Here is a 27,584-nt window from a genome sequence, read left to right on the forward strand (position 1 = left end):
GTTGACAGAAGCAGCTGGGATAGAGGAAAGGGAGCGAGAGGAAGGGGGAGGGGATTTGGGGGGGCAGCCCTGCTGGTCATCTTGACCACTTCAGTTTGCAGCATTTCCGGTCGGTCATCTTGCTCCATCCCCGTGAGTCAGACTGGGTCAGAGTTATTTCCATTTTTCCAATTGGTAGACTGAGGCTCGGAGAGAGGAGGCTTGATTACTCAACGCCATGTAACTAATAAATGAGAAATGAGGAATTCTCCAGGCCCCAGGGCATGCCCTCTCTCTGACCCTGGCATCTCCCTGGGGAGCAGAGGAGATTCTAACATCTATGGAGGTCCCCACTCCCCCTGTGACACTGAATGCTCACTGTGGCCCTGTAGCTGGGGCCAGTGTTAATGGGGTCCGTGTTTTTTGTGTTTTTTTTTTATTGTGGTAAAATACACATAACATAAACATTACCATCTCACACATTTCTCGGTGCGCAGCTCTGTGGCAGTTCTGTGCACTCACATTGTTGTGCAAGCGTGTCGTGCAAGCGTCACCCTCCATCCTCATAACTCTTTCTATCTTGTAAAACGGAAACTTGATCCCCATTAAACCATAACTCCTCATTCTCTCTCCCCACCCCCGGCAACCACCATTACACTTTCTGTCTCTATGATTTTGACTCTTCTTAGTGTCTCATGTAAGTGGGAAAATGGCCCAATTTTAAGTCAGGAACCTGGCTCGGAGATGTTGAGTCAACACACCCGGAGGTGGAGTCCAGCTCAGGCTCTTCCCACTGGGCTGCATCGTCCCATCCCTAGGAGGGAAGGCCGGCTCTGGGACAGCCTGTCGGCCTGCAGTGGGCAAAGGACAGAAACTGGCACAGCATCCCGGGTGGGCTGCTTGGGGCAGGGCCCAGGTCTGCAGTCTGGGCTGGAGCCAAATGGAGCTTGACCTCCACCCTTGCCCAGCCATCACCTTCTGGTGCTAGTGAGTAGGCTCCGGCCACCCAGACCTTGAGCTCATAGGAACTGTTTGGACCGAAACCAGGGATTTGTGACTGGGGCAGCTGCTGCCTGGCCTGGGCCTGAGAGCGTAGGGAAAGCCCCCTTGAGGGGCTGCTGGAGGGGAGTCAGGGTGCAGAGAGAGGCTGGCTGGGGTCCAGCCCTCCCTCACCCCGGGGTGATGCCACATAATTTTTCCCGGGGTAATTGCTGGGGCCGTAATGTCTGCAGAGGCTTTGAGGAGCTATGGCTGATCTGAGTTTGATTATTTTTCTTTCAGAGGAAAAGACAGTATCCTCCCATCCACGAGACAATACCTCACTGTCTGGGCCCAGCACTCAGAGGCGGGCTCACTGTGATACTGGGCGAGGAGAAGCCCACCCCCACGTACCAGGAATACTCCATTACCCCAGCTCAGGTGCAGGAATCTGGAGTCTGGGGAGCGGAACACCTTCTTTTCCTGTCTCCTGTTTGAGTGTGGGGGGGGGGCGGTCAGAGGACCCAGTGAGTCCCGGCGATGCCCTCTTACTAGCCGTGCCACCTTATACCAATCACTTCCCTCTCTGAGCTGCAATTTCATTCCTTCTGAAATAGGGGCAGGGATCATCTTCTTAGCTGTGAGGAATAGAGGCGGCGTGGATGCAGAAGTGCACTGTAAACTGTGAAGGATGTGGTGGAAGTAAGAATTTACTGTTATTAAAGCAATAAAAACAATGACCTGCATTGCCCAGTAGGTGCTGGTTATGGAAGAATATGGCAGAGTGTGACGGTCACTCACAGGGCAGATCTGATGCCCGAGGACAAAAAAAATGTCCCCGCAGGTGATGGTACTTGGGAGTCCTAAGTATTGGACATGCACCCCTCTATCCGGTGCCTCAGAAGACGGGGAGCAAGGAGGAGGCAGGATGGGGGCTCTTGGGCCTCAGGGCTTCCCCGTAAGTGGGAGCTGAGAGTGCCCGTTGCAACAAGGAAACTGAGACTTGAATGGTACCGTGTCCAAGGTTTTCCAAGCAGTGATGGGTAGAGCCAGGCTTGAAGCCAGGTCCCAGGGAATCCAGAGCTCCGTCAGCTTCATGGTGCTGCAGCTGTGGTCCAGGAATCCTCCTCCTGACCCTCCAGCCTGGTCTTGCTCACTTCCCCACCCCTGGCTCTCTCTAAACCTCGCAGCCAAAGCCAGAGGGCCAGGCCACGCCTCCGGTGGCACTGCCCACAGGTATCAGGTATCCCCGGAACATGGGCCCCTGAGCTGGCGGCGGAGAAAAGGGCTCTCCCGAGTGTTGGACTCCCCTCTCCGGCCTCAGCATCCTGCTCTCTGAAGCGGTGCCTCGACCTTCAAGATCTCCGAGGTGTCTTCCAGCCCGCCCTGCGGGCCTCTCTATCCCCCCACCTCCTCACGGTGCTCAGGCACATACAGCTTTCTGGATCGGATCCCTCCTCAGCTTCGTGGTGCTTGACGGGACAAACAGGGTTAATCTAGCGCCGCTGTGCAGCGACTTGCCTCTCCCTGGAGAAAGCAGGGGCTTTCTGGAACTTGCTCCCGTCTTATCTGCAGAGGTTTGCCCCAACTTGTCCCAGGAGCAAGCAAAGGTTCAGTGACATGTAGTTGGCAGACGGTGGGATTATCAATCAGCCCCTTGTCAGCCCTGAGCCCGCTGGCTTTTGTGAGAATGCCAGTGCCATGGGGCTGAGGGCCGGTGTGGGGGAGCTGGAGAAGAAGGAGGGGGACTGGGGGTGGGGGAGGAGAGGAGGAGAGGGGGGAGGAGAGGAGGAGAGGGGTGGAGGAGAGGAGGAGAGGGGTGGAGGAGAGGAGGAGGGGGGGAGGAGAGGAGGAGAGGGGTGGAGGGTTGGAGCATCAGGGAAGTGACAGATGCTGGCCCCTCTGGTCACCTCAGCTGGAACTTGACTCAGGATCCCTCTCCTGTCCTCAGCCTATCCCTGTGGGCCCTGCATTCCTCTGTGTACCTCTGCCCGCCAATCCCCAGAGCCCGCAGGCTCGCACATGGGGTCTGTGAGAGGGACCGCACAGGGCAGCGATGAAAAGTGGATTCTCGAACTGAGAGCGGGGAGCCGGCCACCTGCGGGCAGCAGAGAAGTCCAGCGGAGAGTGGAGTTGGCCTGAGCCTCTAAGAGTGCAGGCGGAGGCCTGGCAGACGTGATGCGAGTTTGCTCCTTTCGGTTTTCTCCTGGAGAGTAGAGATGAACCTGTAATCCAAGTGTTAAAACCATGGCCCGGGGCAAAACACCATTCATTCTGAATCATCTCTTTTGTTGCATTAAAAAAAAAAAAAAATAGAAAGAAAAGAAAAACCCCAAACCAGCCACGTGGAGGTGTGCAGGTGGCTGTGTTTGTCAGGAAGGCAGAAGGAGTTGGCTTCCCTTTGGGGGAGGAGACATGGCCCCACAACACCCTGGGAGGGGTATATAAGGAGCCTGGGGCTGGGGGTGACAGGAGCAGACCTCGGGTTTCAGCCCAGCTCACGCCTCCTGCCAGCTTTGCTTGTACTGCTGAGAGCTCAGGGCTGCTGCCTGGCCATGAGCACCACATTTCTGCAGACTTCTTCCTCCACCTTTGGGGGTGGCTCGACCTGGGGGGGTTCCCTCATGGCTGGGGGAGGAGGCTTTGGTGGGGGGAGTCTCTATGGGGGAGGTGGGAGCCGCAGTATCTCAGCTTCTTCTGCCAGGTTTTTCTCCTCGGGGTCAGCAGGGGGCTATGGGGGCGGCTTCAGTGGAGGGGCTGGTAGTGGTTTGGGTGGAGGCTTTGGTGGTGGCTTTGGTGACTTCGGCGGTGACGGTCTCCTCTCTGGCAACGAGAAGCTCACCATGCAGAACCTCAACGACCGCCTGGCCTCCTACCTGGAGAAGGTGCGCGCCCTGGAGGAGGCCAACGCTGACCTGGAGGTGAAGATCCGCAACTGGTACCAGAAGCAGAGCCCAACCAGCCCGGAGCATGACTACAGCCCCTACTTCAAGACCATCGAAGAACTCCGAGACAAGGTGAGTCCTTGGGCGTGAGGGAGAGGGGAGCAGGTGGCTGGTGCCAGCCGCCTGGGGGAAATCCTTGCCTTCCCAGGTAATGATGTGTAACCTCGGCAAACTTGGAGCGTAGGGAATGCGTTCCAGGTGTGGATGCCCGCAAACATCTGCTCAACCTGGCATTGCTGGGGATCCTGGCACGCGGGTCTCGACCAGTAGGGGCCGAGGTGAGAGCAGTGTTCACACCCTGCAGGGCTCTGCCTAGAGCATTCCTTTGGGTTTTTTGCAAGAACGGAGGTGTAGAGATGAACCTCCGGTTCTAGGAGTCCAGAACACCAGGACTGCCTGCCTCACCCTTCGAATGTCTTGGGTGGCAAAAGCACTGTTGGACCTTCGGAGACCTGGAACTGGGTATGGGCTCTCCCAGCCACTCACTCACCCTTCACTCACCTGCACCAGTTTCCGCAGCTGCCCTCCAGTTTCCCCCTGACTGGAATGTTCTGTAGATGCATGGCTGTGTTAAGGTGTGCAGGAGGCCGGCGACCGTGAGTTGCCTACAGGGGAGGCTGGTGGAGTACCGCCAAGAGGGCACCCTCTCCAGGCCAGGCACTTTCCACAGGGGGTTCTCCTCAACCCTGGTTCCTTGGTCTTTCATGTTCTGGAGACGAGGAGGGTGGCTTGGGACTGGACTGGACTGGACTCTGCCCCGGGGCCCTACAGGCTTCCGTTGCTGGTGTCAGAGGGGAGATGTTTAGTGAGGGGTCCCGCCTGGGGCGCAGGGCAGGGCGAGCAGCAGGGAAGAGGGAGGGGTCCTCTAGACACCAGCTCCCTGTATCTTGCAGATCCTGGCGGCCACCATCGACAACTCCCGGGTTAGCCTGGAGATCGACAACTCCAGGCTGGCCGCGGATGACTTCAGACTCAAGTATGTTCCCTCTGCCCCCTCTCCCAACTCCAGTGGCCCAGACCCCTCACCCTTCCTCACTTGGGTTCCCTCTTCCTTTCCAGGTATGAGAACGAGCTGGCCCTGCGCCAGAGCATGGAGGCCGACATCAACGGCCTCCGCAGGGTGCTGGACGAGCTGACCCTGGCCAGAGCCGACCTGGAGCTGCAGACTGAGAGCCTGAACGAGGAGCTGGCCTACCTCCGGAAGAACCACGAGGAAGTGAGAGCCAGGCAGTGGCTGGGGCTGATGGGAGGCAGAGTGGGGCCTCTGGGGCCTCCTCATAGTTGGGGGAAGGACTTCGTGGTTCAGATATGCACGCCCCCCAACACAGGGGTCTCCTTGAGAGGAAGGGGCACTGTCGACCCAGACCCCTTGTCTCCTCTGATCCACAGCCAGGCCAGGTGGCCAGTGGGCACTGCTGTCCTGATCTGCTTCAGGAACTGACACAAAGGCCCTACTGTCTTGAGGTCCTCCCTCGGCAGGACCTAGAGAGGAGGAGGGACCCTTAGTGCTGAGGGGCTCGTGCGATCAAAAGTCTTCACGTGCAGTGGGAAACAGGGGCCCGGGATGGGTATGGGGCAGAGCCAACGTCACGTGGTGAGTTAGGGATGGAGCCGGGATTGGCACGTGGGACCCCAGACTCAGCTCTGGCTTCCGCCCTCTGTCTCTGTATGGGCCCCACCCACCCTGCAGGAGATGAAGGAGTTCAGCAACCAGCTGGCCGGCCAGGTCAACGTGGAGATGGACGCAGCACCGGGCGTGGACCTGACCCACGTGCTGGCGGAGATGAGGGAGCAGTACGAGGCCATGGCGGAGAAGAACCGCCGGGATGCCGAGGCCTGGTTCTTCAGCAAGGTGGGCCTGACCTGCCAGCCCCGCTCCAGCTCCCTGAGCTCCTGGGAGGCCCGTGGAGCTCACTTGTCTTGTGCGTGACCTACAGACAGAGGAGCTGAATAAGGAGGTGGCCTCCAACACAGAGATGATCCAGACCAGCAAGACGGAGATCGTAGACCTGAGACGCACGGTGCAGGGGCTGGAGATGGAGCTGCAGTCCCAGCTCAGCAAGGTCTGGCTCCCACCCCACCCACCCCAGCCTCTCCCACGCTCCGTGGCTGTGTAAGCCTTGGCGTTCCCGAGCTCCCTTTGGGGCTGTTCCTTGCCATCCATTCAGCCTCTCTCCCCAGGCCCTCGGCGGCTTCCTGTCTAGCCTGATGTGATGTCTGTCGGTCTGCTGCCCCACCAGAAAGCCGGGCTGGAGAGCACGCTGGCGGAGACCGAGTGCCGCTACGCCCTGCAGCTGCAGCAGGTCCAGGGCTTCATCAGCAGCATCGAGGCCCGGCTGAGCGAGCTCCGCAGTGAGATGGAGTGCCAGAGCCAGGAGTACAAGATGCTGCTGGACACCAAGGCGCGGCTGGAGCAGGAGATCGCCACCTACCGCAGCCTGCTGGAGGGCCAGGACGCCAGGCAGGGGCTCGGGTGCAGGGGGCAGCGAGGGAGGGGCCGGTTGTGGTTGAGTGGGGAGAGTCATCTTAAGTGCAGCGTCTACAGTCAAAAGAGAACAGAACAAGGAGTAAGAGGTTCTGGACTCTGCGCTCTAGTCTTTGGCCGCTACCTTGGGCAGGTCCTGTCACCTCTCTGGACCTGTGTACCTTCTGTAAATGATAGCAGTTGGGCTCGTGGTCTTGGATTTAATGCTGGTTCCATTTCCAGCATGAAATAGATGGAGTGTTATCATAGATCAGAATCTGTGTGCTTGGGGGTGGCTCTCAGGATGTCCCAGGCTTTAGAGAAGTCAGATGTGGGAGTGAGGGTGGTGTGAGGGCTGGAGAGGACGGCTTAGCTGTCTCCCGGGGCCTCCTGTAGGCAGACCTGAGTTTTTGTCTGTTGCTTACATCTGCTGCCCCCTCTCTTTCAGAATGGCTGGCATTGGTACCAGAGAAGGTAAGAGGCTTCACTCTTCTTTTCTTTTTTCTGGCCACACTGGGCGGCATGCGGGATCTTAGTTCCCCGACCAGGGATTGAACCCGTGCCCCCTGCAGTGGAAGTGTGGAGACTTAACCACTGAACCGCCAGAGAAGTCCAAGAGACTTAACTCTTCCTGAGTTGAGGGGAGAGGGAAGCTATTGAAGCCACAATTCTTCTTGGAATGGGGAGGAAGGTGAAAGAGGCCAAGCATCCCAGTAGGGTGGGGACATGCCCATTCCAGTAGGTACCTCTTCCCCAGTGGGACCCCTCTATCAGCCCCAGGTAGGGTTGGGATTGAAGATTTACTGAGAACCTTCCAGGATGAGTAAGCTTTGTCCAGGGTATAGACCCCCCCGGCTCCCCCTCCCCCGCCTCCCCCCCCCCGCCCCACCTTCATGCACTTATGGTGAGATGCCCGTGATTAATTTCTGTTTATGTACAGCTTAAAAGCCCTGACATTCTTGCTCACTGCACAGCACACCTGCCGCTGCCGCCGCCAATCTCTTTGATGAGTGATTCCGCACCAGTCCTCCTGGCAGCTCTGGGCGGATTGGCCAATGGCCATTATCAGGGGTGCTGTGCAGTTCTCCCAGAGCTCAGCCAAGGTCCTGGCCCCTTGGGAGGGAGGACAGGGAGAGTCTCCCACTCCAAAGCTCGCCTCTTCTTTCTACAGCCTCCCTGGGAGGTGGTGGCAGCGGCAAAGTCCTCATCAATGTTGAGGAGTCAGTGGATGGGAAGGTGGTTTCTTCTCGAAAGAGAGACATCTAAGTGCCCAGCGCAGGAGAGACACCCCCGTCATCCCCACCCTCCCCAGGCTGAGTGGACAGCTGGCTGGAGGGACCAGAAAAGCAAACTCGGGCTTCCCTGGTGGCACAGTGGTTAACAATCCACCTGCCAGTGCAGGGGACACGGGTTCGAGCCCTGGTCCAGGAAGATCCCACATGCCGTGGAGCAACTAAGCCCGCGAGCCACAACTACGGAACCTGCCCTCTAGAGCCCACGAGCCACAACTACCGAAGCCCGCGTGCCTAGAACCTGTGCTCCGCGACAAGAGAAGCCACTGCAATCAGAAGCCCTCGCACTGCAACCAAGAGCAGCCCCCCACTCGCCGCAACTAGAGAAAGCCCGTGTGCAGCAGTGAAGACCCAACACAGCCCCCCCCAAATAATAATAATAATAATAAAGAAAAAAAATAAACGAAAAGCAAACTCCAGGCACTGCCTTCAGAGGGTCCAGCTCCAGGGGTCCCTCATCTCCTAGTTGGGTGCTTCACGTGCTTTCCCAGACCTCGCTTCAGCTTCCCCACCTCCCTTACAGCAGGGAGGTGCGAGAAGCAGCCGTATTGTGTAACAAGCTCATGGTTTGCACCATGTCCATGCAATAAAGAATTGCTTTTCCTTTTGCAAATATCTCCTGGGAGTATGTCCAGTTTTTCTTGTTGGTGGCCTCTGAGGAAGCCCAGGGCCCACACGCTGCCATCTCCCCCTGGCTTTGAACTCCTCCCTGCGTGGTCGCTCTTTGGGTTCCCTGGGGTGCCTGGGACAAATCAGGTGGCTCAGACGACTTGCTGTCTTGCTTACCCTCTTTAGTGCTCACAGAAGCAGGAGGCAGGGTTCCTTAGAGCAGTGTGTTGTACTTAGCACAGGGCTGGACACACGGACTAATCACTTACTGGATGGTTGACTGAATCGATGGCTCTGGTTCACCACTCTGTGGTTGGCACTGTGCTAGGCACACCCGCCTATGGGTCTCATTTAACCAACTGCCGGTGGTCAGGATTTATTATTCCATCTTAGAGATGAAGGAACTTAGAGAAGCTTACAGATGAGGAGGTCAGGCTGATGACTTGCCCAGAGGCCTCGTGGATGGGTAGTAAGCGGCAGGGCTTGGGCTGGGTCCCACACCTGTATGACTCCAAGATCAGGGCTTGTTCTGGGACCCCAGGCCCTGGTTCTTCACAGCTCATTGACAGGACCTTCCTCCTTGCTTCTGGCCCTCACCATATGTACCCCTGAACCTCCCCTCTTTTCCAGCCAGGCACACCTGACCTCCAGAGCGGCTGAGCCAGTTCCCCTCTCTGCCCCGCTGCAAAGCTGGCCCCCATTCCCCCCCGAAGCTGTCATCTCCCCACAAAGCACTGAAAGTGCCCAGAGGGAAAAACACCAGCTCCAGGAAGTCCTCCCTGATTTCTCCAAGCTTAAGTCCAAAGCAGTACCAACCCCTATTTGCCCTTCTCTGTCTAAATCCTGCTCCTGCTCTCCAGTCACCAGTCTCCACCTGAGGGCTCATTAGAGCAGCGGTATCCACGCACACCTGATTTGTCACTTCTCGTTTGGGGCTGTTTCCTTTAGGATTCGTAGCTCCTGATAGAGGGCAGGGAATGAGGAAGTGGAGAACTCTGGGTGCCATGGCTGGGCTGGGCTCGGGTGAGGACTGTGGGGAGAGGGAGAACCGGTTTCTTTGTTCTGCTGGGAAGAGCAGGTAGGACGTGCCGCTGTTCTCCTTAGAATCAGATCATTTGGGAGGAGGGCCAGGCCCTCTGAGAGGGAGCCCGTAGGTCTCGCTGGGTACAACTCCTCACCCAGCAGCCGTGGCTGGAGAGAAGGTGGCATCTGTTCTTTCTGGGGGAGATTTAATCTAGAATGTGTCTCCTGAGTACACACTTTGAGGCCCGATTTCCCTGGGGCCGGAGGAAGGAAACGGAATTTATTAAGTGTCTGCACACTGCCAGGCTCTGGGCAGGACATTCAATGGATGGCATCTCATTTATTCTCCAGACAGCTTTTGAAGCTGTGGGGTCAGACTTCAGAGGCAGTTGTCAGAAGAGGAAACCGAGGGCCAGGGAAGCTCAGTCACTTGAATGAAGCCATAAACTAGGAAACAGTGAAACTGGGTTTGGGACGGTCTCTCTGATTCCAGACCTTTACTTTTTCCCTGGATGCCATAAGGGTGACAGAAGCTGCCAACCTCTTCCTTAGAGGGTGTGATGGTCTGAACCCCATTTCTTAACCTCTAGGGGCAGCCTGTTCAAGTGTCACACAGCCATTACAGTCAGAAAGATTGTCGTCACATGCCACCTTGGTCTCTCACGCTGTGGTTCAAGCCCAGAGCACCAGGTTCCACGTCCCCAACATGCTGGGCTCAGCCAGGCTCCTTCTGGGAACTCTCCGACCCCACTGTGGCCAGGCTGCTGCTCGTGCCTCACCGGCTTCCGGGCCTCTGTTGGGAGGTCTCAGGCCTCCTAAACGGCCACCGAAGAGCCTTCTTTGCTTGCAAAAATAACCGCGTCTGCAAAGGTGCAGGGTGGCATGGGGGCTCAGCCCTCATCCAGTGAGCCTTCTCTCTGGGCCAGACCCTGAGCTGTGGGGGTGGGAAGGGGAGGCTGCTTCTATCTCCCCTGAGTTCCCATTCCTGCTCTGCTGGGATTCAGGGACAGGCTAGCAGAGAAGCCCTTGGAACTTGCCAAGTCCCGTCCCCTGTCTGACCGTGGAGTGAGAAGCCCACACCTAGGGATAGCTCATGCCTGGCTGAGCCCTTAAATCATCTTCGGGGGGCAGAGACAGCCCACTTCCTGCCCCTGGATGGAGGTGGGGCTGGGTTTCCAGCCAATCCGGGAAGCAGGCAGCAGGCCTCTCTCCTCCCCACAGAGAGGGCAGCTTTGGGACTAGGGATTAGGGCCCTGGGGTGTGTGCTGTGTTCAGGCTGGCTTTCCCAGAGCAGGCGTGGGGCATGCCCACCCCTCTCTCCCTGAGGACTTTGGTCCCTGTTCTCCTCCGGGTCTCAGTTTCCACATCTTTAAATGGAGGTGTCTGACTGGACGAGCTGATCTCGAGGTTGTCTATGGGCTGCTCTGTGTCCTGGGAGCCTGGCCTGTGACAGCAGGGGCTGTGTCTTCTCCCTGCACTGCTGAGTCCTCAGAGGGGTAGAATCTTGGCCCTGTCATACTCAAGTTTGTAGCTCAATAAATAGCTGTCGCACGACTGCATGAACTTTCTTCTCTTTTGCTCTTTCTTGCCTTAGACATGGCTCTGGACATTCGCTCATGTCTTGGGTATGTGCCCACCTGGGGGTCACCTGTCCCTCCGTGGGCAGCTGGCGACACGAGGGGAAATAAGGAGGTGGCAGCTTTTCCCATGAGATTTGCAGCTGGGGTGACCCCACTTGATACCATTCCTGCTAGATATTCCTTCTCACCTAAAGCCAGCAGACAGCGTGTCTCTGAAACAGCTTCTTGGACGGTTAGCCAGAGCTCCCCTGTGCCAGGAGCAGTATTTGGAGGACAAAGCCCTTATCTTCAGGAAATGTAAGACTGAGTGGGGGAAATAAGACAGGAATGCCACCAACTGTCACCTGTCTGGTTGCTGTGGGTGCCGTGCTGGCTGCAGAAACCAGAGAGGGAGGCAAAGCAGTGGGCTGGCACTGGATGGAGGAGGCCCAGAAGAATTCTCCGCCGGGTCATCTAACAACGAGAAGCTCGCATTTCCTCACTTGTAACAGGGAGGGAAGAGTAACCTTCCACCTGCCGGGAGCTCCTGTGGGTCAGGTGTTTCTCAAATACTAACTCCTCTAATGCTTATTTTTCAGTTGCAGTCACCAAGGCACAGAAAGGTTGAGTAACTTTCCCAAGGTCACACAGCCAGTCTGTGGCAGAAGTAGGGTTGAAACAGGTCCACGTAATTCAAAGCCTTTGCTGGCGTCGTTGGGTTTCTGGGGAACCCTGGTGGTATAAAAGGGATTTTAGAAAGCTGATTACGTAGAAACGTGAAGCCCTGAGGCCTTGAGGCTAGGCTGGAGAAGACTCCTGGGGATTGCTGTGTCAAGCAGGTGTCTCTGAGGGTGGAGGGCTGACAGAGGGCCCGGGTCCACCGTCTGGGGTGGGTCTGCCTTTCACAAGAGACTCCTCGTCTGTGAGGGAGCCTTAGGACCCTTTGGGAGGTGGTCAGCCAGCCTGGGCTCCAGGCCCCCTGTTGTCCAGGGAGAGAGGGAAGGAGGGAGGAGCCTGATCCAAGATTCAAGCAAGGAATGCTGGGCTAGGAGCTGGGGGATGAGGTCGAGGCCTCAACTTTGCAGGTGAACAATCTGGTGACTCTGGATAAATTTTTGAGAACTAGAGCCTCAGAGGGCATTGCTGAAGGAAACTCAGAAGCCATTTCAACGTAAGGCCCACGATGAATCACCATATGTACCCCCACATGTACCCCATATGTACCCCCATATGTACACCACATGTACAGTGAATCAGTGGTAGAGCTAGAGATCCATGCGAAACTCTTCCCTTCCCGCTGCCCCGGGCCTTGGCATTCTGGGTCTCAGTTTCTCCCACGTGTGAAATGAAGGAGTTGGATGGGGAATTTCCTAGGACAATTTAGGCTTTGACATTTTGCGTTGAGTAAGTACCCTTACAAGCCCCCGAGCTTTGGAGCTCACATCAGGCCAGACAGGCTGACCATCAGACCAACAGCTGCACAGGCCTAACCACTGTGGGATGCAGGCCCAGCCACCAGCTGGGTCTTGGGTGACAGGAGGCCTGAGAATGGAGAGGGCAAGAGAGAAGGCCCTCTGGATGGGACAGTGCCAACACTGGCCTGAAAGGGATTGACCCGGCAGTAGTCAAGGGCGCAGACCCTAGAGCCAGAGGTTTGAATCTTGGCCCTGACATACTCGAGTTTGGGCGATGTAGTTAACCTCTCTGGGCCTTCGTTTCCTCATCTGGAAAAAGGATACAATAACAATAGCAGAGTTGTTTCCAGGACCGCTCTACATGCATGTAGAGTGTCTCACACAGTATTCACAAATGTTAGCTAGGGGTGTTTTATTATCTTTTAACACATACAGAATGGAACCCTCAGAGATCAGACACCGAGTTTGCAGCAAGCCTCCAAGACACCAACTGGTGGGGTAGAGAGAGCCAGATGCGTTTATGGGGACCTTGGACGAGTGACTTATCTTCCCTGAACCTCAGCTGCCTCATCTATAAGATGGGGCGAATAAAACCCCTCTCCTGTTATTGTGTGACAACCTGTTAAGCTCAGCTTCCTCTGCAGGGGTCACTCATAACGGGGCTTTCCCTCCCCTTCCCTGGAAATGTTATAGCAGAGGTGATTTTGTCAGAACGCAAAGAAGGAAGCTTTAGACGTGTGGGCAGCGCCTCAGCCCCAGCACTCCGTCCTGCCTCATTTGGACAAGGGCTGGGAGAGGAGAAATGGGGTCCCCAGGATGGGTCTCTACCTAGCTCCCTGCAGTAGCACTGGCATGTGTCCCCCCGCCCCATGGGCCCTGGGGTTCACTTTGCGTCAGAGGAAGGCATTCCCGTGCCAAGGCATCAATACCCTGCTCGGGACGGGTGCAGAGGGGCCGTGCCCTGACCCTGTGAGGGAGGCACGTCCTGGCCACCGCGGGGCTTTGGAGGATCTGGGGTTATTGTTCCTCTAAGAGGCGTTGGCTGAACTTGCTCTTCAGCCCCAGGAGGATTGCCATTCCAGGTCTGGCAGGTTCCATTAATTACCTTCTTGGAGGGCTCCTGCTTTGGGCTGAATCACACGTTTTCAGAGAGAGAGAGCTGAGCCATCAGTTTGGGCAGGAGGGCAGGGCACGGTCAGGGGTCAGCCTGAGTCCCTGGCCTCCCCGTGGTCTTAGAGCACCGCAGCCTGGCCTGGCTCTCTCCCTGGCACTGACACCCACTGGGGGAGACGCAGGCCCACTTCCCTACCCATAGAAAACAGAGGCCAAGAAAGCCCTGACCCCGTGCCCTCGTTTCTGGTCTTGCTGAATCAGCGAAGGGGCTTCCAGGACAACCTCAAGCCTGTGTCATCTCACTCCAGCTCCTGGCCTATCCCACCCAGCCCCTCAGGCTGCTGTGGGCGGGCAGCTCCCAGGAGGCCATTCACGGCAACCTTGGCCCCCTTGGTGAGTGGAGGCTTTGAGCCCGAGTCCAGTGTCCTGCACTCTCAGCCCTGGAACCTCTCCTTCTCTCCCGGGCTTCTGAGAGGCCAGCTCAAGGCCTGTTTCTTTTTTCTTTCAGCCTGAGTGGTGAGGCCTCCTCCGCTGGCTTCCTAAGCAGACCCTGAGTTTCAGTCACATCCCAGGCTCCTCGGCAGAGACCCCGGCCCCAGGCTCTGGGTCACATCCTCTATGTGGCCTCTTGTTCAAACACGCACAAGCTGAGGCAGGTGTCACGTGGTTGGGGGGCTAGAAAGAGCCCTGCTCAGTATTACAAGGCTTCCTTTCTGGACGTGGCTATGGCTCTGTGGCTGCTATAATGGAGTAATTAAACCCATGGGCCAGGCTGACCTAGGGCTTTTTGACCTCGACACTACTGACCTTCTGGGCTGGAGAATTCTCTGGGGCAGGGGCTGTCCCGTGCACAGTAGGCTACTTAGCCGCATCTCTGGTGTCTATCCTCCAGATCCCAGTAGCATCCCCCAGTTGTGACAACCAGAATGTCTCCAGACACTATCAAACGTCCCTTGGGGAGCAAAATAGCCCGTGGCTGAGAACATCCGAATTGATCTATGGTGACAGAGTTGGAATTATAGGTATGTTAGGGGCACGGGGTGTATGGGGGGCGATTGACTGGGAAAAGGTGCAATGGGCTTTATGGGGTGCTAGAAATGTTCTGGGTGGCGGTTACACAAGTAAACACGTGCTTACATTTTCATACGTGGGTAAAAATGCATTAAGCTGGATGCTAATGGTTTGTCCATTTTATTGTAGGAAAAAATGCCTAAAAAATTGAGCCTAGTGTAGACAGGACCGGACTTGGGTTTCAGTCCTGACTCTGCCCTTGAGGCTCAGTTTCCTCCTGTGTAAAATGGGGATAATAGGAGTACTCACCTTACTGGGCTGTTGCAAAGATTAAATGAGGCAGTCAATATAGATTTCTTAGCCCAGTGCCTGCATATGGCGAGGGATCTCAGGGTGTTAGCTATTATGATGTGCAGGGTCACTTGCTCTTTCTATGCCTCAGTTTCCCCAGCTGAGGGAACTGTGTTGGATGGTCCCTAAGGTCTCTCGCCGCCATGACTTTACCTGATGGTCTTGGAGCCATTTTTTTCTTAGCCTAAAAGCCTTCAAGGTTGCTGATTCTATAGGACCAAGCAAAGTTCGTCCTTGTTGCTGGGAGCACTGGAGTAGATGAAATGCTGAGAAAGACGCAGAACATTCCAGTCAGACCTTTTAGAAACAGGAAGAAGGGAGGCAGAGGGCTGAAGTGACAACTTTGCAGCCACCCTTCCTCTGCAGAAGCTCCCTGGCAGACCGGTGCAGCTCAGTCCCGGTTCTAACATTGGGTGGGGCCGATGGGAGTGAGTTCCCTAAGTGGAGAGGTGAGACAGAATTCAGTTTTCAAAGGGTAGTCTCAAGCAGAACACTGTTCCCTCTGAATCATCACTTTTGTTAAGGATTAAGAAAAAAAAAAATGCCCCCTCCCCCCATGGCACAACCCACCCTGGAGAACAGAGGTAATGAGCTTGTGGGAAACAGACGTGCAGTTGGCACCAGTCAGAGGGTGGGGAAGGGAGGAGAGAAGATGGGGCAACCGTCCAATCCCCTGGAAGGTGTATAAAAGGCATCCACTCTGGGGAAGAGCCACAGTCCTCGGCCAGGCCAAGCCAAGATCCTACCGCACCAGTGCTCTCTGCCCATCTCGCTCTCACCATGAGCTGTTTCCTGCAGAATTCCTCCGCTAGCTATGGGGGTGGTTCCTGCAAGCTGGGAGGAGGTCGCAGTATCTCTAGCAGCTCAACCCGGTTTTGCTCTGGGGGATCAGCTGGGGGCTTTGGGGGTGGCATAAGCTGCGGCTTTGGTGGAGGGGCTGGTAGTGGTTTGGGTGGAGGCTTTGCAGGTGGCCTTGGAGGTGGCAGCTTTGGTGGGTGTTTTGGTGGTGGCTTTGGTGACTTCGGTGGAGGATATGGTGGTGGCCTTGGCGGCAGCCTCAGTGGTGGCGATGGCGGCCTCCTCTCTGGCAACGAGAAGATCACCATGCAGAACCTCAACAGCCGCCTGGCCTCCTACCTGGAGAAGGTGCGCACCCTGGAGGAGGCCAACGCTGACCTGGAGGTGAAGATCCGTGACTGGCATCTGAAGAAGAGCCCAACCAGCCCGGAGCGGGACTACAGCTCCTACTTCAAGACCATCGAGGACCTCCGGGACAAGGTGAGTCCTTGCAGGTCGAGGAGGGTTCCTCTGAGCAGGGCAGAGACGCACTGGCCAGGAAAAGCAGGGTCCCCAGGGACCAGAAGATGCAGCGTGGGCAGAATTCTTACCCTTTCTTTGGGGGAAAATCTAGTCTTCTACTGCATCTCTCTTCCTGATGGGTTTTCTCAGGCTACGCGTTCTCTCCCATTATTCATTTTTATTGTTCTTACTCATGCCAATATCTTCTACTGCTTTCCAGTTATGTTATTACTGACTTGATCTCTATAATCCTAACCCACTGGGTCATTTGGAAACTGTGCTGGGTTATTTGGAAGTTTTCAAAGCCACTAAGAATGGCTAAAACCAACAGAGAAAGGAATGCATGTTCATTCATTGGTTTGGGAACACTATTTTCTAGGGGCCTCCTTTAAACTGGCATTCTCAATTGGCAGCGACCAGGTAGGGGAGATGCAGGCAGAGGCTTAGGCAGTGCTAAGCTGAGATTCTCTCCGTTAAGGCCTGTCCATCACGTTGTGATGCCAGCTTGTTGGAACAGAAATCCAGCTGCCTGGGCTGAGTCCCAGCTATGTGGGGTGGATTTGAAACGCTTTTGTTTAAATGTCTAACAAAAGTTTAGAAGAGAAATTCAAATGGATGGGGATACTTGTTGGAATTCCACCCTGCTCAGAGGGGAGGCCAGCTCCGGTGATGTTATTATGAACTGTGGGGGCCAGGCTGGTTCTGTCCTGATCTCAAGGAGAAGAAAGGCGCTCAAGGCAGCGGCCACTAGAGGTTGCCAGTCTGTCGCTGCAGAGACGTGACTAATCACAGCTGTTCTTGGTGGGGTCGTTCCCCTGAAATGTACATCCCGATCTCTCCCACCATGACCAGACATAGAATGATGGAGTGACAGAACAAACCAAGGGGACCTGTCGTCCTGTCTCTCACTTTACAGAAGAGGAACCGAGGCCCAGAGAGAAGTGTCCTGTCCCAGCTCGCAGGGGCAGAGAAGAGGCAGGGTCTGATGGCCACCCGTCCTGCCCGTGTTTTCTCAGTCCTGCTCCCCAAGCTTGTGGACCCTCCAGTGGTTGGTTACCTTCTGTGTTTTGCAGATCTTGGCGGCCACCATCGACAACAACCGGATCATTCTGGAGATCGACAACTCCAGGCTGGCTGCCGACGACTTCAGGCTCAAGTGAGTTTATTTCCCTCATTCCCCTTTCCCAGCAGTTATAGTTTTAGACAAATGCTCCTCTGAACCAAGTAACCAGAGTATCCCAGGAGTGAAGGTCTTGCGGAAGTAGCAGAGTCCAGTGCAGGGGTAGTGGAGTGTCTAATACCATTTCTTCCTTCCTTCCTTCCTTCCTCCCTCCCTCCCTGCCTTCCTTCCTTCCTTTTTTTATTGGAGCAGAGAAAGGTTTATTGCAGGGCTAAGTAAGGAGAATGAGTGACTTGTGCTCAAAAACCCAAACTCCTAATACCATTTCTATGTTTTTTTGTTTTTTTTTTTTTTTTCACGGTGCATGGGCCTCTCACTGCTGTGGCGTCTCCCGTTGCGGAGCACAGGCTCCGGACGTGCAGGCTCAGCGGCTATGGCTCACGGGCCCAGCCGCTCCACGGCATGTGGGATCTTCCCGGACCGGGACACGAACTCGTGTTCCCTGCATCGGCAGGCGGACTCTCAACCACTGCGCCACCAGGGAAGCCCTCTATGTTGTTTTTTCAATTTAAAAATCCTTTAGGTATGAGAACGAGCTGGCCCTGCGCCAGAGCGTGGAGGCAGACATCAACGGCCTCCGCAGGGTGCTGGACGAACTGACCCTGATGAAGACCGACCTGGAGATGCAGATCGAGAGCCTGAACGAGGAGCTGGCCTACCTGAGGAAGAACCACGAGGAGGTGAGAGGTGGGCTGTGCTTGCCATGGCTGAATCACCTTCAGGGATGACGGGGAGCCCTCTGCTGCAGCCAGGCTCAGCCCTCCACTGTGGGACCTGGAAGCACTTTCCAGAACATTCCAGTAGCATTCAGAGCCGAGGAGGGCCAGGCTGAGGAACTTCATGCGTCTTCCTTTTCCATCCCTACAGGAGATGAAGGAGCTCAGAAACCAGGTGATCGGCCAGGTCAATGTGGAGATGGACGCCACCCCAGGCATTGACCTAAGCCGCGTGCTGGCGGAGATGAGGGAGCAGTACGAGGCCATGGCGGAGAAGAACCGCCGGGATGCCGAGGAATGGTTCAACAGCAAGGTACCTGGCCCTCTAACCTCGCTGAGCCAGGGGGTGCTCGGGCCCTCCAGCTGGGCTCTTCCATCACCTTGGTCCTGCTTGAATTCCAGAGTGAAGAGCTGGCCAAGGAGGTGTCTTCCAGCACTGCCATTATCCAGACCAGTAAGACGGAGATCACGGAGCTCAGGCGTACGCTCCAGGGTCTGGAGATTGAGCTGCAGTCCCAGCTCAGCATGGTACACCTGCTGCCCCTGCCCAGCGGCTGCCCCCTCTAGGCCCCTCCCCCTGGCCCGGCTCCCCTCTGACCTTCTCCTCTGCTGCCCCACCAGAAAGCCGGGCTGGAGAGCACGGTGTCGGAGACCGAGTGCCGCTACGCCCTGCAGCTGCAGCAGGTCCAGGGCTTCATCAGCAGCATCGAGGCCCAGCTGAGCGAGCTGCGCAGTGAGATGGAGTGCCAGAGCCAGGAGTACAAGATGCTGCTGGACACCAAGGCGCGGCTGGAGCAGGAGATCGCCACCTACCGCAGCCTGCTGGAGGGCCAGGACGCCAAGTAGGTCATGTGGGAAATTGACTGCAGGACCCTGGGCTGTCAGGCCCTTGTGTCTGGGAGGAAAGGACACCTGTCTGAGTTTCAACAGCCTGGACCAGGATCCAGGACCAGCGCTTCCTTCTTGTCTTCTGGCATCAGACTGTAGGGGCATTGCTGTTGACTTTTTAATTCGGGCCTCCAGGTTAGACTGGCAGGACTAGGGACTATGGAGAAGATATCTCATACTGGAAAAGTATTAGCTTGGATTCAGGGCAGCCCAGCAGAGCTGTTAAAATAGAGATTTAACTGCCTTCAGACTACCTGCAGGGATCAGGCCATCCTTGTGGGATCAAGGGAGGGGTAAGGGGTCAAGTGTAGCACAGGGAGGACAAAACACCCAGCAAATGCCTAATAATATCTCCTCCTGAGGCTTCCCAGATGGACAGCACAGGCTGGGAGTCACCTGACGCTGCTGCTCTGTGGGCTGGGGGCACAGCTGGGAAAAGAGCCCAGCTCAAAGTGATGATCTGAGAGACTCCATCTGAGGACAGGTAGGCGGCTGTCCTCAGTTGCCTTCCGCTCATGGCTGCCTCTCTCCTTTCTCCCTTCTCCCAGGCTTCCCGGCTTCCCCGCAGGAGGTAAGGAAATAACCTAGTGGGAGAGGTGATGCGGCTCCTGCTTCTGGCCCTGTGGGCGGGCTGGGCGGCAGTGCTTAGTTCCCCAGTGTAGGGAGCGGGGAATGGTACTGGAGCAGAAGCGGTCACCTGCTCCTCTGTTTTCCTTTCAAAATAGGTGGCTCTGTCCCCACAGCCCCACAGACGGGGCTGTCATGGAGGGAGTCCCCCAGACAATAACACAGAGTCCCCATCAACTACCCACCACGCCACCAGACTGACTAGGGGTTTGGGGCCCTCCTGGGGGGCCTGAGCTGGCCTGAGCTGGGTCTTCTCCAGCCTGAAGTTCTTTTGCCTCTTCCATTGCCCAGGAACCATCTCTACTAGCAGCACCACCTCCACTCGCCGCATTTCAGAAAAAACTAGGCCTTAAATCTGCCGGGCAGCCCCTCGCTCTGTCTTCAGTGCCCAGAGGAGAGAGCTGACGGTTCCCTGCAGGAGCAAAGGAGGGACTGCAGGACCCGAGGCTCGGCCACTCCGCTCTCGGCCCGCACCCTCCCAAGGGGAGCCACTCCCCGCCCTTCTCTCTGGGTCTGCTTCCTCTTCCCCCTGACCTGCCTCCTCTGATTCCTCAGCTTCTCTACTAAAAAGAAAAGCTAATTCAATAAAGTTTCCCACTTTCTTGCAAATGTATTTTTGATTCTGGCTTGGTTTTTGAGGGTGGTACCTGCCAAAGCCCTGACTGGGGGCGGTGGGGGGAGGTGGGTGGGTGAGGTCGGGCTGAACGGCCCACCCTGACGAGGCCCAGCCCAGAGAGCTCCCAGATGGGAGGGACACAAGGCGCCCGGGCCGACCGTCAGCCACGGGGTCGATAATGACAAACACAGGCCACAGGTGGCTCACGGGTGATGGTGCCCTGCAAACATGGACATGCGGGAAAGAGGTACAGAGGGCTTGCGGCAGAATGCAAGGGGCTAGTGCAGGGCTGGTGTGGGGAGAAAGAGGCCTAGGACAATTACTCCAGCCCCAGCTACTGCCTTTCTGCTTTCTGCGGAGACAGCTTCCTTTGGGCACCCTCACCTGCAGTCCCCCCACCCCTCTGCTTGCCCCAAGGTCCTGCCATTCCAAGCCACTCAGTGACCAGATGCACGACTCAAGGAGTGACCTCAGCCTGGGCTGACGGTGACCCTCCTCCCCGCCTCCCCTCTGGACCCCTGTTCCCCCTGCTTCTCTGGACGTCCCAGCTTACACGTGCAGCCTCCTCCGGCTCTGCTTACTCCTCACGGGGACGGGTCCCCTGGATTCTGACGTAGGCAGTCTTCTCTTTTGCTTCTTCGCTGCGCCCCTCCTTGGGCCATCTGGGACATATCCATGGTCACAATTACCAGTATGTCCTGATGACTCTCCGTCGAGGTCGCTCTCCTCTGTTCCAGTCTCACATGCCCAAATGAGCCGGCCATCACCTCCTCAGATCCACTCATCTGAAGGAGCATCCCTCCTTCTCCCAGATCTGGGCCTTCCTGGTCCTCCATCCCAGAGGACCCAGGAGCCTTGGTTCCTCTTGGTTCTGTCTCTCCTTCACCCCCCTCACAAGTCCACCCCATAGATGCTCATGTCCTCAATGTCTTTACTTGCTGGGCAGGTTGCCACGGCCTCCGTGGCCTCTCTGGCCTCCCTGCCTCCAGTTTGAGCTTCCCCTTTATCCGTGCTTCACACGCCAGCCAGGGCCATTGCTGGAAACGGAAAGCCCTCCCGGCTTAGAGATGCTGCAGAAGCTCCCCACAGGCCACTGAGGAAAGTCCAGACTCCTTGCCAGCCAAGAGGCCACCGGGTCCGGCTACTTCCGGCCTCTCTCTGGCCCTAGTTCTACACTGGCTTCTCCCCGCCCACCCACAGGTCCTGCCACTCCAAACCGTTCTCAGTGAGCCAGCCACATGGCTGGACCCCTCCGGCCCTTGTTCAATGAGTGACCTCCGTTCGATCTGAGCTTCCTCTAGCTTCCTCTCCTGTTCTCTTTGTTTTATTGGAGACCACCAGATTTTTATTCAACACTCCGACTGAGATGGACACCCCCTCCTCTGCGGCACCCGGAGAGAGTGGGGTGCACTCAGGTGTTGGCACATCTGTGCCCTCCTGCCCGGGTATTGACCATAGACCGTGTGTGCTGAGGGAGCCGGGCTGTGTCCAGCCGACTGCTGGGGCTCGGCCAGTGCTTATTGAGGGGAGACACCAGTGAATGAACTGGGGGAGTGCCCCTCGGATGCCATCTGAGTTTTGTCACGGGGTGGTAGGCCAGAGGGTAGGGGGGTTCTGCCACTCTTGCCCATTCCCTGCCCCTTCCTCATTTCCCCTCCCCCTCCCACCACCCTGTCCGCATCGTCGCTGCCCTCCTTCATCCTTCTCCACCCCAAGCCTGCCTGGGCACTGGGCAGTTGGTTTAGTCCACAGTGGTCGCTCAGAAGTGACCCGCCCAGCGTGCTTAGCCAGGGGAAAGGTGTCACCGTCCACTCATCCCAGATCCCACCCCCACTGAGGAACGAGGTGCGGCTCAGTTGTCATCCACATGCCCAGAGCTGTGCTAGGAGCTCAGAGATCAAAGACAAAGAGGACATGACCTCCACTCCCAAACCCGGTTACTTTTTGTTAATCTATTTCATCAGCAGCTGTTAATTGAGCGCACCGTGTATCAGACACTATATTGGATCCTGGAGAGAAAGAAATGTACCAAAACTCAGCCTCTCTCTTTAGGGAGTTCACGGACTGGCGGGCGGCAGGAGGTGACACCCGCAACGATAACTTACTGCCATCTTCAAAGCTCAGTTCAGGGTTCACATTCTGCCACAGATCTCTGCTCTTTCCCTACCACTCCCACCCTCCCCGGTCTGTCCTCAAGGCCCCCTGTACTGATGGCCGTCATGGCCATTATCGGAGGGCAGGGCGCGATGGCCACAGGCTCTGGAGCCGCGCTATCCTGGCGTGTGTCCCATCTCTGCCACTGATTCCATCTGTAACACTGGCCAAACCACTGAACCCTGTGGGCTCACTTTCCTACCTGCTAAGTACCACCGCCCTTGCTTAGAACAGTCCAGGCTCGTATTAAGTGCTCAGTAAATTAAGCTTTGTTGTCCTTTTTCCTTCAGGGCAGGGATCGTTTTGTCCTCCTCACCATCCTCCTAACTAGGCTGTTAAAGGAGCTCAGGAAATGTGTTGGATGGAGCAATGAGAGCTGACAAGGAAGACAAACTCGGTAATGAAAGAGGTGGACAAGCACACGGTCCTGCAGACGCGAGGGAGGGGACTGGGCTGGAGGAGGTCCTGAGAGCTGAGCCCCGGGGCTGGTGCACGGCCCTCCCGGGCCTTTCTGGGCTTGGAGCCCCTCTTCCCGAGACCCAGGCCAAGGCTGTGTAGGGAGCAGGCCCCTCCTTTTCTGAGCCAGTGCCGGGGGGCTTGGTGGTGTGTGGGGTGAGTTGCCCATGTGGAGCAGTGAAATGAGCTGCACCCCGGGCCTGGTAGGGGCTCTGGCCTGGGACCCTTCCACCCAGACCCCGGGGAGGATACCCGAGAAGCTGCGCTCCACCCGAGGATCTCTGTGGCCCTATCAGGAATCCCGAGGAGGCCTGGAGGGGACCCTGGGGTGGGGGGTGGGGGTGGGTGTTTCTCTCAAAGCTAATCCGGGAGACTTCCTGAACTGGACAGGGGTGGTGACCTCAGGGCTCTGGTCTGAGATGTGGGAGAGGCTTGGGGGAGGGGAGGGCAATCTGCTCTTTCTATCCAGGACTCTTTTCATCCCCTCAGTCATCTGCATGGGGCGACCATTCAAGGGAGGGCGGCTTTATCAGTCCTGCTTGGTCAATACTGCCCCTCCCTGGGGTTGGCCAGGTGCCCACGTGCCCCACCCCTCCCCCAGGCTCAACACCCCTGCTTCCCAGGGCTGTGAGAAACAGCCCTGTCCATGGAGGCTGACTAACCTCTATGTCAATGGTTGCCAGTTAATGCAAAAATGCCAAAATAGAGGGTTTGCTAATAAAGGGGAAAGTAACGTGTTCAGCATTTGTCTAGGGCTCTTTTTTTTTTTTTTCTTTTTTTTTTCCTGGACGCGGGCCTGTCACTGTTGTGGCCTCTCCTGTTGCGGAGCACAGGCTCCGGACGCGCAGGCTCAGCGGCCATGGCTCACGGGCCCAGCCGCTCCGCGGCATGTGGGATCCTTCCGGACCGGGGCACGAACCCGTGTCCCCTGCATCGGCAGGCAGACTCTCAACCACTGCGCCACCACGGAAGCCCTAGGGCTCTTTTTTATTCTTTATTTCATTTCATCTTTACAACAACCCCGAGTTGGCACTGTTGCACCCATTTTACACATCTGAAGATTGAGGCTCAGACTGGTTGAGAGACCTGCCCGGCAGGAGAGCCGGGACCCACATTCCAACGCGCTTTCCAAGACCGTGGCTGGCCCTCGGTCAAAGCCAAAGTTTCAGCTCTGGAATCTGTGGCAAAAGCGGGCTCTCACTTAAGCCCCAACGCTTAGGGGACACAGTCGTCACCGTGGAATGTGCCCATAGCACCCCAGTGCCTCAGGGCTTGGGAGGGATGTGCCTCCTCCCGGCAGTGCTGCACGAAGGTGGCTGATTGCTGTGTGACTCCTGGCTGCACAGTCAGCCTCTTCCTCACACCCGGCACGAGGTGCTTCCCTCTCCCAAAGGCTCCGCCCTGGGTGGATGGACCAGTGCACCTCTGCTTTCCCTAATGGGGCTGTGTGTCCTGCCTGGGCCCTGTAGGGGGCGGGCTCACTCCGGAAATCATGTCAGTGGCACTTTAGCTACTTGCTGTGACAGGGAGTGGAGGGACAGGGTACTAAACCTGGTCCCGATATGAGACCCTGTCCAGTCCCCAGCCTTGAGTGGGGCGGCTGGGCAGCAGGCCATGGCTAAGGGCGGGGCTGCAGCCCCGAGACCCCTCGGGTGCCTGTTGTCCCTCTGTTTTGGGGAGCAGCCTCGAGGGTCCACAGAAGACCCTGAGTATGATGAGGGTGCCTGGGGCTTCCTAGTAAGGGGAATTTCGCTTGAGGGAAGAGAGGAAGAGATGTCACAGGAGGGCTGTGGTCCACACACTGTCCCAGCTTCCCCACGTCAGTGGCTGTGCCCTTCTTCCCTCCTGGCCTGGGACAGTGTATCTCGGGGTGACTGGGACCTGCCCCCTGTTAGATGGTGTTCCTGGAGCTCTTGGGGGCTGGAGAGGAGCAGGGCCACATCCTTCTGAGCAGCTTGTCCTGGGGGGCTCTCAAAGGGCTGAGCACATCAGCCTCTCCACTCTCCTGCAGCGCTTGGGAGGGAGCAGGTGGGCGGGCACCTGTTGGAGGGGGTGGGGATTTGGGCGAGTTGGCAAGGAGCTGGTATTCACTCTTTCTGGCCCATTTTGATGAACAGCCATAATAACTCCGTGGCTTCTTTCATCCAACTCAACTCAGATGAGTTTGAAAGTAGAACCCCCAGTATACATCCTGGTTAATTACTGCCTGGAGCCCATAGTCTGTTTTGCAGACACAATGTCGTTAGCAGGAAGAGAGTGAGGTCGACTGCAACACCAGCCCCTGTAAATGCAGACGATGGAATCCAATCAAACAGGGTGTTTGGGGAACTTGTTCTGTGGTCCAGTTAAGTGGTACCTGAATCAAGGGGACCCGGGAGACTGAGGCACCAGCTTCTTCTCCCAGCGGGTCTGTGCGTCTCCCACAAACCACAGGTTCTCTAAGGACATCAGGGAGAGCAGTGACAGCTCTGGAATTCTCCATAAAAGCTGGGTTGGGGGGGAGTTAGCAACCGAGTGGACCAGAGCAGGAGGTCCTGGACTCTTCCAGACAGACAGGAGCGGTCAGCCAGTGCAGCTGTGCAGGAAGAGCTGGCCTGTAGGCGAGACAGAAGTGGCCCTAGGACGCAGAAGGTGGAGCCTGGTGTGAGAGAACTGGAGAGGTACGGCTTAAGACTGGGCTCAGGGCAGCTCTCTGGGCCACCCCAATGGCAAGAAGAGTTTGGGGCAGAATCCTGCAGCCCTGGACAATTGCCAAAACCATAGCCCAGGGCGAGAGAAAGTACCTTTATATCTGGGGGGAGATGGGGGTTCCAGGGTGATTCTGGGCCTGGTAAAGGGGGAGTTTCGAGGCCTAATTCGAGTCAGGTCCTGGCCCAGTGGGGATTCGGGACCATCAACAGGGCAGCACATTGAGAAACTGGGTGCTTAGGAACCTGGCAGAGCCCTAGGGTCTTGGGAGAAGCCAAGGGCCGTGGTCATCTTGTTGCTCTCCTGAGGCCCCTAGCACTGGCCCTGGGCCCTGGAGAGGGGCAGCCAGGGCGTGGGGAAGACCTCCACGGTCAATTAGTGTGTGCGCTCAGACTGCCCTGAGGCTGGTGAGGCCTGGCGACAGCAGGGGGTAGGCGCAATCTGGGGGCACAGGCCGGGGGACCAGGAAACGGAGGCGAGAGGGACTTGCCAAATCTTGCCGAGGAAGGACTGAGTCACCCCGCTGAAGGCAGCTACCGTCGGGGTGGAACGTCACTGAGGTGTCCAGGAGACAGAAAGGACACCTTAGCACTATTCTGAATACTGCTCACCGGGCCTGTGGGGGCAAAAACGGCAGCCACTGAGATCAGGGGACGAAGGATGGAAAGTCGCGATTTCCCAAGGGAAGCCCATTATACCTGTTCCTGACACCATCCAGTCATGGTGACAAGTCACAGGGGAAGGAGGGAAGGAACAGCTGTGTCTTGTTTGGCCAAAGTTCTCAAACAGTGATGCTCCTTAGTGAGGATTACCAGAGAAAATGCAGGACGCCTAGTTAAATTGGAGTTGCAAATACACATGAATAAGCTTTTAGTATACACATGTCCCAAATGTTGCGTGTATGTTTATTTGCTAAATCTGGCAACCCTACCCTCAGCAGGTTTGCAGACCGCCCTGAGTTTTCCACCATCAAAACCAAATAAGCAAGACCTTTCTCTGATTCTTTGGACACGTTAAATCGGTGGCTGGAAATGTCATAATTGAAGATTTTTTTTCCCCTGCCATAATGCTTCCTTCAACTTTGTGGACCTGTTCCTGCCTGTCTGTACTAAAATCTAGCATCAGCTGGCAGGAGATCTGGTAGGAGTTTTGATGTGGTTGTTTGACACGGAGTATGTAGTAACCCTGCTGTTCAGGGAGGGGCCGGGAATCCTGAGTGATTTGTTGCTTGAACAAATTCTTTGTTACAAGGAAAAAGCACGAGTGTTGAGGGGAATGAGATCAAGTGTGAGTCTCCCTTGTTCTGGGTGGGTTGTGGGTAGGAGTCTAAAAAGTTTAAGACACAGATGGGGTCAGCACTTCTTAGATCTCACGGGCCCAGCCGCTCCGTGGCATGTGGGATCTTCCCGGACCAGGGCACGAACCCGCGTCCCCTGCATTGGCAGGCGGACTCCCAGCCACTGCGCCACCAGGGGAATCCCCTATTGGGCTTTTTGAATGGTCTTGTTACCTTTGCTGCCCAGTCGTAGGTGATCTGGCTGCCGCATGGTCCACTGTCTGCTTCTGCCCGTGCCACTGGGGCACTGTAGGTGTTGGTACACTCTGACCACAGATCAGAGGAGCAGGGCTCCCTGCGCACACTGTGACAGGCAGTGCCTGAAGCCTTCGACATCGAAGGGAGACAGCTCAGAGCTGGGTAGAGAAGACTCAGGCTTGACTTCTTGGGTCTTTGCCCATGGAGAACCTTGGCTTTCAAATGGAAGCTCATTTGAGGGTGGAGACCTATTTTTACCAAAGAAGGAGTCACGAACTCAGCCGTTGACTTTGAACTTGGTGGCTTTCCAAGGTGGCCTTGGGGAAAGCAAGAGTGTTTTCTGTTCCTGCAGCAGCATCCTCCCTCTTCCCCCTGCCCCCCAAGCTGAGGTCATGGTGGTCAGAGAGCATCCTGTCAGCTCTGTAGCCCCCAAGCTGGCACCTGTGTCTGCAATAGGTGGGGTCAGGGAGCTTTTAGAAGGTTCTACAGTAAAGGTCAGAGGCCAGAGAGTCCTGGATACAGTCTAGGGCCCCTGCAGTTCTGGACACAGTCCCAGCTACAACCTCTTTGAGCAGCTGTCTTTCCTTGCACGGCTGGGTTAGGCCTCCAAGTCAGCACCCCATGAAACCTGGGTGAGCAGTCTGTGCCCTGGAGATAGCATTCAGCTGGGGCTCAGACTACATGGGC

General features: G+C 56.5%; 1 protein-coding gene across 1 annotated transcript; it reads left to right on the forward strand.

The window, feature by feature from the left end:
* Nucleotides 1-3,512: 3,512 nt before the first annotated feature.
* LOC309837868 (uncharacterized protein) lies at nt 3,513-18,780 on the forward strand (the record flags this gene model as incomplete). The annotated part of the gene is given in 16 exon segments (XM_082678762.1): nt 3,513-3,974; nt 4,796-4,878; nt 4,962-5,118; nt 5,593-5,754; nt 5,840-5,965; nt 6,143-6,375; nt 6,815-6,840; nt 7,538-7,623; nt 13,686-13,770; nt 15,354-15,421; nt 15,424-16,017; nt 17,112-17,194; nt 17,742-17,898; nt 18,086-18,247; nt 18,337-18,462; nt 18,556-18,780. Coding segments are annotated over 16 exon segments (2,835 nt in total).
* Nucleotides 18,781-27,584: the final 8,804 nt, after the last annotated feature.

The sequence above is a fragment of the Grampus griseus genome (genome assembly GCF_964374135.1).
Source record: "Grampus griseus genome assembly, chromosome: 20".
NCBI lineage: Eukaryota > Metazoa > Chordata > Mammalia > Artiodactyla > Delphinidae > Grampus > Grampus griseus.